General features: G+C 42.3%; 1 protein-coding gene across 1 annotated transcript; it reads right to left on the minus strand.

The window, feature by feature from the left end:
• Positions 1 to 1,107: 1,107 nt before the first annotated feature.
• Positions 1,108 to 10,268, minus strand: VMA21 (vacuolar ATPase assembly factor VMA21). The gene is made up of 3 exons (XM_084294058.1): positions 10,178 to 10,268; positions 8,366 to 8,475; positions 1,108 to 7,150 (listed from the first exon to the last, which is right to left on the minus strand). Exons 1-3 carry the CDS (start codon positions 10,228 to 10,230, stop codon positions 7,008 to 7,010), a joined length of 306 nt encoding a protein of 101 aa, XP_084150184.1. The 5' UTR covers positions 10,231 to 10,268; the 3' UTR covers positions 1,108 to 7,007.
• Between the last annotated feature and the right edge of the window lie 1,595 nt (positions 10,269 to 11,863).

Consider the following 11,863-nt stretch of genomic DNA (forward strand, 5'->3'; position numbering starts at 1 on the left):
TAGCTTATTTTTTGAAGATTTCAGAAGGAGCTGGGAGGAAAGCAGCAGACAGAGATGAGGCATGCATGAAAGATGACCAGAGAAGCCTGAAGCCAGCTGAAAAAAAAAGGTAAAGACCTGCTGAGACAGGGATTTCGTGGGATACTCAGAAGAACTGACAAAGAGAAGCGTGCACTAGAGTGAGCGAGCTGAACAGGCTTTGAAGAAAACATCAAACTACACAAAATCAGCTAACATTCCTGATATCCACAGATTCAACATGTGACCAGAACAATCCCTACAAACACTGTGGATGAATGGAGGCAAACAGCAGATGTTGCTGCCAGCAGGTCAGATGATTCAAGTTCCAGTCCCTTTCCATGACCACCCTTCAATTTTAAATGTGCGACCTGACTTAACACAAGGCAAATCCCTTTACCTCTCTGAGGTATGTCTACACCCATGAGAACTATGATTTCTTTTTTCCTTTTTATGGAGACAGCTGAAAGACAGGCCTGGTGACTGCACGAGTTACCAGGTGCTGACTGCATGGAGCACCTCTCTCCTTCCACTTCAACACATTTGCTGTTTGTTCCCCAGAACTCCTTTAGCATAACACATCAGGTTATAAGGTGATTTCTTCAGGACAGCAATCAACTCACTGCGTTCATGAAGATCTGCTACCCAGTGCACTTTTCTGTAGTATGCTGAGACAAAATTACATTTGGAAGCAGCGTTGGACTGTTTTGTATTCTGCAAGCTTATGACAACACAAACATCCTATTGTTTTAGTGCTATTCATTACTTTTCCCAGGGCCCATGAGAAATGGCTATCCAACTAAGAATCATTTATAAAATTGGAAACTTTTCTCCCTGGCATTACCATTTAAGTCTCAAATGTAAGGGCTAAGATCACTAACAGTTCTGAAGACACACGGGCAGGAAAGCCCTCTCAAGTATTATAAAAACCCCTCACCCTTCCCTGTAAAGCTCAATATAATCTTAACTAGGAATCACAACAGATGTCTCACTATGGAAAATATTTATCAAGTGCTTCAGATTGGAGCAAATAGCTGGGAGATGTAAAGAGGGAGAAGTGCTAAAAAAGAGTGAGGAAGTTGCTGCTGCTTGCAGAAGTATAATGGGTTGGAAGTAAATGCTGGCTAAATATAAAGGAACTGGTTTAACATATAACAGATCAGCCATCATCGTGATGAGAGGTGCTATTATAATTTTATTTCAAATATAAAAAACAAGTAAAGATCCAGTTTTCACTTAGTTAAACATCCATTATTCAAGATTATTTCTAACAACATTTCTGGAGCCATTAAGTATGAAAGCAAACAGTAAACAGAGCACAAACAATTTGCTACCCACATAGCAAGTCTGAAGGATGCTGCCGAACCTGCCATCCAGGCTACAGCCCCTCCACATTTAAACACAGCTGTACCTAACACACAAACAGCCATCAAAGCAGTTCAAACACCCAAATCATCACAATCACCTTTGGAAACCACCAATAAATACTTCAAGGACTCGTTCCCTTGAAATGACCTGAAACACTCCAGATAGAGAGCTAAACTTTGGTATTTTCAGTTCATCTCCAGCATCAGAACTCTGGCATTACGGATGGATCACAGAAGTTCAGAGATGAACTGCATCCTGAGGTTGAAAACCAGCAGCGTTATTAAATGGCTCCTCCGCGGTGCCCACAACACGGGCCTGCACCCACAGTTTTTGTTCTTTAACTTTCACTGCATTACTCTCACTCATAAATCACCCTTCAATTAAAAGCAGCTTTAATTAATCACACACACCCTGTGCCTATGCCTTGGGGCATTTACACTAAAACTATTACATTACAGTGTCATACATCAACTCAAAGCATCAACAGCTTTCTTCCAGGCTGATATGTAGTCAGTGATAGAGTAAAAGCCCAGTAGAAATTAAGGTGCCTGAGAAACACCAGGCACCACTTGGAACAGGAACATACCAACCACAAGCCTGTGGGACAAATAGTTTCCCGAAACATGACAGGCAGCAACAAGAAAGCTCAGTCCCAGGCTGGGATTCACTGGGCCAGCCAACAAGTTGGCTACATGACTTTCCAAGCTCCTCTCCCAGTCATCCTCCACCACAGAGCTTCATTTGCTATCCCTGCCTTCCAGAAATGGGAGCACCATTGCTCTGTCCCTTCTTTCCACAGTACAAACTGGAAGATCAGCATCTGAAAAAGATGCTTTTTAGAAAAATCACTTCCCCCATACTTTTTCTTACCATTTCACATTTAAATGGCATTCAAGTCCCTCTGTCCCATCTAACCCCCCAGCTCAGCACAGCTACACAGCACTGTAATTCAGCCCTCCCACCATCTCAGCAATTCATACCGTAGCAGCCACCTTCAGATATCAGAATGACTGTGGGGGCCCCAAATCATACAGTATTTCCTTGTTGCAGGCCCCACTCAAGCACAAGGGAGCCTTCCCTTGCAGGGAAACAGCAAGCACCGCTTCCTGTGAACTGTGAATTAGAAGCTCTCGTGCCTCCCTTAAAGTGACAGTTGATTACAGCTAATGAAACACTGGTGGCAGTTGCTCTGTGGTGTTTTATTTAAGAAGTATTTCCACTCCAAGGGCTTGACCCTGCCCTAAGAGATGACTCAGAGCTAGTAACGATGTTAGTTCTACAGCAGCAGGCTGAGCAAGCGTGCCCCAGATTTGCACAAAAGGAGATGCACGGCTGTCAGCCTATGAACAACTTTAGCTGAAAGTTACGAATGGAGCTGGCTTGCTGTTTTGTACGATTTACATGTAATATTTCAGATCAATGACTACATAATCCTCTAAAGAACAACGGGATACACACTTCTGAACAAAACCATATGCTGCCTAAGCCATCATGTACCAAGCTGTGCCAGCACACGCCAGCCCTCACGCTATGCCAAGTCACTCCTCTGCTTTCACAGGACCCTTCCTTCCTCTCCCATGGGCAGTAGCCTACCTCAATTTCAGCCATACCCAGATACACTACCCAGAAATAAGACGTGCAAATACTGTTTTAAAGGCCCTCTCCTGTCCTGTCTTCTACTCACCTGAACTCTTACCAACAGTATTCCTGCCTGGAGGCTTTGAGCACACCCTGTCCTGTTGTGTGGGCTGTCAGAAGTTCATTTAACTACAAGAACCATGCAGCTGTTTGAAAACCATCAGAATTACAACAACCTCAAACATTTTGCTACTCACCGTTGTATTAAGTGAGAATACAATTTCTCAGCAAGCACAACTTCTCCTCCCCCATCATGGGAAATTGAGAGGGAAGCCTGCCATCTAGTTTGTCACGCTGCTAATACAGCATGAAAAAGTCATGTCCTTCAGATTTCTATCAATTTGTGTCTGACAATCATAATTATGCAAATTACAGAAGAGGTTGTTTAAGTTCTGTATTACTATGCCCACAGTTATACAGCAAAACTAAAATAGGCAGTATTTTGTTTTCTTTCAATATACTGTAAAGACTACTTGAAGTGCATACGTTAATGTTATGACAGAATTCCTGTTAACATGATCATCAATTTCCCTGCAAAATTCCCACTCAGTGGGAACAGCTCACGGATGAATTAAATTCATCATTAATTCATCATTAACCACAAACCAAAGTCAATCACCTGCATGCTTCCATAGGCTGGGAATACACCAGTATTCTGCAGACATTAAAAAACAGGAAGATGATAAAAAGTACAGAAGAAAAGTTAAACTGATTTTGAGAAGTTCCTGATTTTCCAGTTCTCAATTTCCCCTATTATCTTTACTCTTCATAATCTTGGGAAACATTCCAGGAAATTTCTGCTGCAAACTCAGTTTCAAAATGCTTGCTCTAGCTAAACTGCGTAACTGTAAACCTATACAAAAGCAATGGACTCTTACTGAGAAGGTTTTCAAGTACTGAAAGGCCACATTTCCCAATTTTGTCTTTTTAACAGTTGTTTTATATCCATTCCTAGTAACAAAATGAACAAAATTACAGCACCACTTTAAAGTACTACATCATTACAAATTATGTATCATTTTAATAGAAAATAAAAGCACCACAACAAAAATATTAATTACTCCACAGCTTTGATCAGTTTCCACATTTAAACGGTATTATTTAAGCTCTTGAACAATCACAATGACCATTACACAATAAAAAAGGTGAGAATTAACTTTGACATTAACAGGGACATGAGGAAACAGGGAAGTAAACACAACCCAAAGAGACTGCAATAAAGCTCTTGAAATAAAATAAATCTTAGTATTGTTAAGGCACAACAGGAGTCCCAGCAGAGCATCTATTCCACGTACACTACAGCACAAGGCTGCAGTTTCTGTTCTTTGAGCTCCCCAGTCACGGTGTATTTCCACCGCTTGACTGCTGTCTTTGCGCCACTTACCTGAGTGGTTTTCAGCTTCCAAGCACAGGCAACACAAAACCCAGTAGTCCATGACCATTACTGTCCGTAACTGTCCAGAGACTCAGGAATTACCTCTTCTCAGGGAGAACACTGGGGATCAAAACATTACCTTCAAAGGCAAAGACCTTCCTATGGATGGATTAATGCTTAACTCTTGTTACCCATCACCAGTTGCTGAGATATTGTAGTGGCTCTATGTACAGCACAGGTCAAACTCTTTAGATTTTTGTTATAATTATAAGCAATTGTTTCCTTACTATTCCTAAAAAATTAATGTCTAGGAATTCTGGTACATGAAACAATAGATATAGCACTAGACCCAGCTAGTACAGAACAACTTTCTTCACATTTATACTCTGTTATAAATGACTGTGGCTATTGAACAATGCCATAGCTGATCTCTGATCTACTTGTAAGCTGTGCTATTCATAAGCATCATTAAAGCTATTACTTAAAAACTGTACAGCACAAGCATTTATTTACTGGACCTTGTATTGCAGGGTAGTTCCTTAGTAAAAAGCAGTATTTGTTCTACAACATCTCTAAACTGGAGAACAGGAAGCCAACATGGCAATATACAAACTCCTGAAACTTGTATTTCGGGGCTATGATGCTGTTCTCCAGCTTGCTGGCAGCAACCTAGCAATGGACTTCTGGATGAGAAAAGTTAATGTTTCCTAAAAAAAGAAGTAAAGACTGATTAGTGCTAGCATTGCACTCCTCTGTAGAAGTCATTGGTAATGCTTCAGCTACATCCTAGTACACAGTGTGTGTTTTTGCACACACACAGGGTTAGGGTGGAGGTAAGAGGAATGAACCATGGAAACACATTCTTCTAGCTCCTGCATAAAGATACCTGATTTGTCTCACTTACGGGTCTGTGTTACAAAAGACAGATGTATCAACACAATCATTCCAAGTCGTCTATTAAGCAAAACACTTCCAAAAATGCTCAACTAATACAACAAACTGGAAAACTCAAATTAACAGAAAGACCTCAAGTACAATAGCTTAAAAGCAATCAACAGCATTAGTAGAGTCCTGTGCATTGCTAGAACCTTTTATCTGCAGAGTAAGTAGCCTGCTAACACGGCACAACAGAGAAATGAAATCCAGCTTATTATTCTATAACACGAATTTCACCATGGTTTTACTACAGAAAGTTTCCAGACACAAATGAGGGGAAAAAAGATCAACATATTGCATCGATCCACCCTGTACAAGTTTATATTTATGAAGAAAAGCAACTTTGCCATAATGTGATCACTTGTGTTCTGCTTCATAAAGGACATGTACAGCTTGTTTTCTCCCTTACATCTCGCTTGTTCCTCTACTGCCCATTCATGTGGGTTGTTACAGCTGTTACTGTTGTTCCTTCACCACAGGCAATCCAGTCACATCCTTCAGCAATTATCAAGGACATACACAGGAATATAAAAATATATTACACCATTTCTTTTGCTTCATCAAAATTAATTGTGGAAGAGCAGAAAGATGAGCGCTGCACTAAGACAATCACTCCCAAAACATTACAAAAGGAAATTAAGAAATTAAATTTTACACCATAATCAAAAATTACATTTGAAAATGAGAGAAAGTGAGTATTCCAAATTAGGAAGACGACATGAATTCCTAACCAGTTCTATTGTTGCAATTACTTCTAAACTCATAATTACTATTTTTCTCCCTTCCTTGAGGTGTAATTTCCCCTAACAGAAGACGAAACTTGTCTAGTATTTTGACTCAAATTGTAACTGCACTTTAGGGTCACTGAGCACATTAACCATGTGTTACTTTTTAAATAACCTATTCACCCTGCATGATTATCTGTAATTTGAACAAAGTGACTTACAGACGCCAGAAAGCAGCACTGTACAGTGGTGAGAAGCCAGAATACTTTAACAGACTTCAGAGGTTGCTCCTTAATGAGTTTTTCAGAGAACATCTTCAGCTTTTTCTGACATCTTTCAATTCCTAAAGGTAAAAAGCTTCTGCCCAGTGCAGCACTGCAAACAGCTGCCAATTCAGTTATTGCCTTTATTCCACCTCTGCCAACAAAGTAGCCACACATGTAGTAACCTGAGGAATTAGCACAGAACGCACAGCTGGACTGTATGCTCAGAAGCGGGGAAACTAAGAAATCTCATCTTGAATTCAATTGGACAGTAAGTTAGATATATTGCCTTTTAACTAGCAATTCAGTTACTTGAAAATGTAATGCTTGTTTCATGCCAATATTATTCTCAGAAAAGGCCAGAAAAACACTAGAGAATGACAAAAATAGTTACAGGATTATCATGATTTTTTTTTTTTAAGTAATTACTTCATTCTGATTTCAGGTAAAGACCTCCTTGGCTCATGCTAGTAGAAGCTGGCTACAGCTACGTACAACTTCCATCAGCATCTGACAACATATTGCTACACATCCAGGACAAGCACAAGTCTTACTGTAACTGAACAGAATCGAGACATTAGCCTCATCTTTGTACACAAGTATTATACATTTTGAAGAATGTTTTTCATTCAACCCACAAAAATTGTATGTACAGTCTGTAGGTATCAGACGACGATTTTCTTTTCAGTCCTGTTTGCCTTCCCGCCACTGTCGAGTACCTTCGTTCCACGCTACGTACACAAACAGAGCAAGTACCACATGAACAGTAACTACAGCAACTATGGCAGCATAAAAATAGCTGTCTCTGTTGGACATTCCTAAGGTACCTGAGGAAACAAGAGAAGGAAAGAGTATTAGTTGTCAATGCTGAAAGAGAAGATGACAACTTTTTCAAAAGACCAAAATTTACATTTATTGCTGCATCAAAAGACTGATCTCAGAAAGATTCATAGAAAGATTGCACCACAATAACTGCAGACCTTAAATTATTCCTGGAATATAAAGCAACACTGCAAAATATTTAAGATAAAATACCCTGACTTTGAAGTCAACAGCTGAGTTCTACAACATCCACTTCTTATTATCCTCCAGCACCAAATAAACCTCAACGTCCTTTCTTCACAAGTGTAAATCATTGTGGGGCAGGAAAATAGAGGAACAACACAATTACGTAGCTTGTTTGCTGCTATAAAGGATAAATCTACAGAACAACAATTTAGAGAACTTCTACCTTCTGAATTTAAGCTCTAAAACAACGACTCACCACTTAAAATACATGATACCTCTCACATGAAACAAGCCTTAAAATACCAGAAGACAAAGCATTGTTTCTTTTCATCAGGAAACAACAAAAAGGCAAACACCAAAACAACACCCTCCCAAACACAAATCCGATCCTAGCAATGCTAACGGATCTTGCCATTAACCGACACACTAAAGTTAAGGCTCAGCTTGCAACACCTCAGGTTTAAAAAACAACAACAAAAGAACAGCAAAACATAATACGCTGAAAATACACTTGAAATTTATTTAGCAAGCTTTCAGCTTCATCCTTCAGAACTACATATAGCAGTAAACACCAAAGGAGAACCATCCTGGAGGACCTTCCAACTTAGCTATACATTGAAACTGCTCTTAAAAGCAGCTGATTTCAGTGGTTTACACTTAATGCAGGTATGTTTTGAAATGCAAACAAGTTCAGTAAATAGCATTAATCTATCTTGAAAAAACAATTAGTTTGCAATAACTGCAGAAAACATATCCCTGATAATTCTGGTACAGCTCTGAAGAAGTGGGGTGTTAGATACCTTTTAGGTAAAGGGAATGCTGCACCCATATATGACAAACCACTGAGGAACAAACAGTAAATATTAAATTGCAGACCACAACGCAACTAAAGATACATCAAACATTTATATGACTTTCTAGTTCAAGTTAGACATTACAGGATTTTTTGTTTGTTTAAGGAAATAAATGTTCCAAACAAGGAGAACTTTTCCTATTTCTGTAACAGCAATGCTAATTGGCAGAAACAAAATTACCTTCAAATATATAAGCCTTTGATGAAAAATACAGCCCAACAGGTAATGTGATCATTAGAGCTGTGAAGAACAGAAGTGTTCTTAAAGTTGATGTTAATGAACCCTCATTTCTGAAATAAATAAGAAAAGTTACACATAGAAGGAAGTCAGAGTATGCATGCCTGACACAGCACAAGAACCAGAGAAGTAAGCCATTTACTTTGCAGGAATTAAGTGCACCTGGAAGCTGTGAAGACTGAGTATGCATTCCCTGCCTGCAACAGAAAGCCACAGCACTGAGAATGATGCACTGACTGCCAGTTCAAGTTCACTAACAAGGCAGGTAGCAGTATTTAGGCTTTTCTGTTAGTGTTTTGCAAACACTAACAATATTTAATAACATCAATATGAAATTCCTATATCTAATATTAGATACACATGAACGACAAATATGACAGTATTTTACCCCAGAACTCCTGAAGATCCCTATTTCCTGTGGAAAAAAACACTAACTACGAGTCTAGGAAAATGACAAACACTGCAGACTCAGAGAGGGAAGTACAAGGAATGACTATTAAGAGCTTACTGTTGGAAACTAAGTTCCTTTTTATTATGTCCTGTCTCTCTACATTTAAAATAATTTTCTACTTTCCACTAAGAAAACTGGAGCAGCCATAACAATAATTAGCGCATCGAGCTACTACACAAAAGCATCAGTAACTTTTTTTTTCCTTCCCAGACCTAAACTTAAAAGACTTTGGCCAAGAGAATCACACTGAAGGCAAGTGCAGCTGGTAAGGTCTCCCTGGAATTTGTCTGCTAGAACAGGTTCTGTATTTACAAAACAACGGGTACAACTTGTTTTGGTGTGCTCCTACCACTTGTCAACCGCTCTGCTGGCTTTATTGCTTCATGTGGCAGTAAATACATAAACCAACCAATACACTTCTGTCTTCCAAGGACTACCAGGCTCAACAGCAAAGTCACAAAGGCCTTCAAAGTCCTTAAGACAGAAGCACAAATATCCATCAAAGCCAATTCAAGTCAGGGATGCACGATTCTTAGAACTCCCAGACATCTACTGAGATTTCAAAGGCTTTATCCAAAGATATTTGTACCACAACATACTGCATAAAATCACATTCTGCCCTTGACATTTCTTTGGAAAAGGGAAAGCAAAGAACAAACACAACCTCATTCTCTGAGGGTCACAAAAAGACAGCGATGTGTGGCCACAAACAGCTTTTACATCAAAGCCAGCAGCACTTTTTACCAGTTAGGCCACACCATACTGCCATACCTTTAAATCGCATATTAAATAGCTTAGAGAAGAGCTGCTCTGAGCCTTTCCTTTTACTACAGCTTGCCCAAAGCATTCTCTGCTTGGGATGCCCAACCCCTTTAAACCTTCCCTATCCTTTAGGCATAAAAACGGGACCCTGCTCCCTGCTCAGACACCTCCCCAGCACCTCCCCGCACTGACACCACACACAGACCCCCCCCAACCACCCAGAGCCCACAACCCCAGCGCTGACGAGCACAAGTCCCCCTCCTGCAGGCTTCCAGCACTCCCCCCAGCCCACCTACAACCCGGGCCCAGCGCGGCTCCCCTCCTTACCACCTCGGAGCCTGCCCGGGGCCACAGCAAGCCCGGGACACCCCCAGGCCTATGCTCCCCCCACCAGGGCCGGGTCCCCTCCTCTAGGCCCGGGCCTTCCCCCCGCGGCCTGGCAGCACCGGCCCCAGCCCCCCTCACCCCGTGGCCTCACTGCGAGCCTCCCCCAGCCTCCTCCACCCCAGAGCCCCCTCTCCCAGCCCCTCGTCCCCTCATACCTCAGCTCGGGCGCGGGCAGCCCGCCGAGCGCCGCCCTGTCGTAGCGCTCCATCACCGTCCCTCAGCGCCGCCGCCGCCGCTTCCCGTCACCTGACTGAGGCGCGGGCGCATGCGCGGGGCCGCCTTTACAGCAGCCGCGGGCGCCTCCGCGCAGCCGCAGTGCGGGCTGGGGGGGGGGGCTCGGAGTGGGGGGTGTCGCTGAGGGGAGGCAGCGGGCGCCCCTCAGGGCTGAGGCGCTGCGGGTCCCGTTATGGCCGCTCAGCCCCCACACGGGAGCTCATCCCCTCCACACGCACACAGGGGCTGGTTAGGGCTCCTCCCGCATGCCCGGGGGTGTTGAGTGAATAAGCACACAGGGTTGAGTCCATCCATAGCGTCTAGGAGCCCTTTGGTTCAAAGCTGTCGCCTAAAAGCGCCTCACACGCCGCATTAATAAGGCGTTTGGCCCTTGTGTGGGAAATCTATGGGGCTGCCTCGCTGCTCGGCCGAGCCAGATGCAAGTGGTGTGAGGCACAAACTCCACACACGACTTTCCCCGTGTTCTGCTGGCACCCCGCTCCTCGTCCCCATGCCACGCAGCTCGGGAACTACTAGGCATAGTGGCAGCTGCCCTCCTTCAAACAGCAAGATCCAGCCCCCAAAACCTCCACACCTCACACTGCTCAGGAGTGTCTGACCAAACCCCAGCCAGCCACTTGCCAAGTCCAACCCAAACCTGCAAGCAGGTGTTGTGTGTTCATAGATTACCAAATGATTACAAATAATCTGGCAAAAACACCGCTGCATAGTTCAGATATAAATCAGATGACTGAAAAGGATGAAAGTGGGTGCCACAAACACTTAATGGGTAGATACGTGGTGTTCTTTCCACTTCTGCTTTGGCTTTCCTGTTTGCTTCCCCAGTAGGAATAGCAGTGACACAAGGCAGCTTAGTAACAAAGCAAGGAAACATAAAAGTGGAACGGGCTCACATAAACCTACCAGAGAGATGCACATCAAACGTGAAAAAGCAGCAAATTACTCAAGGCCTAACAGCCCAAGTCATGCTTTTTAATACAAAATTGGTGCATATCTCATCACATTCCTTCATCAACTAGACTAATAACAATTTTGCTGAATAATTTTCTGCATGTTCAGCTAATGTTCTTTCACGAGCACATAAAGGAAATACAAAACTATTATAAAAGTTTTACAACCGTGAAAAAAATAGGTTTTTGTTTGCATTTTTGTTTCAGTTCTTTTAAAAGACCTGGATTAAAAAAAAAAAAAAAAAGATTTGGAATTAAAAAAAGAAAAAAAAAAGATCTGGAAAAGGACTGCCTGCTGGTGAACGGATGATTCCCATTTGTCCAGCAAATGGCAACTGCAGTAAGAAAGCCTGCTAGCCCTGGCCACACACCTTCAGGACATAAAAGGGAGCCTGTGCAGACGGGGTGCTCAGCAGGAGCACTGAGGGTGCTGCTGTTCTGGGGACTTCATCTCAGAGGGTGCAGAGCAGCTGGCAAGTGCCTGCCAGAGCTATACCATCTAGTGGCAGATGGAGAAAAGGAGTCCCACAGCACGTGCAGAGCTGGAAAGCAGGAAACATACAAGAGAGCATTTAAAAACAGAACCACATGCTTGCGAAAACACGTAATTTTCAAGGGTTTTTCTTTTCCTCAGTGATGCCTCAAAATGAAAGATAC

This window comes from Netta rufina, assembly GCF_964035555.1.
Source record: "Netta rufina genome assembly, chromosome: 12".
Classification (NCBI taxonomy): domain Eukaryota; kingdom Metazoa; phylum Chordata; class Aves; order Anseriformes; family Anatidae; genus Netta; species Netta rufina.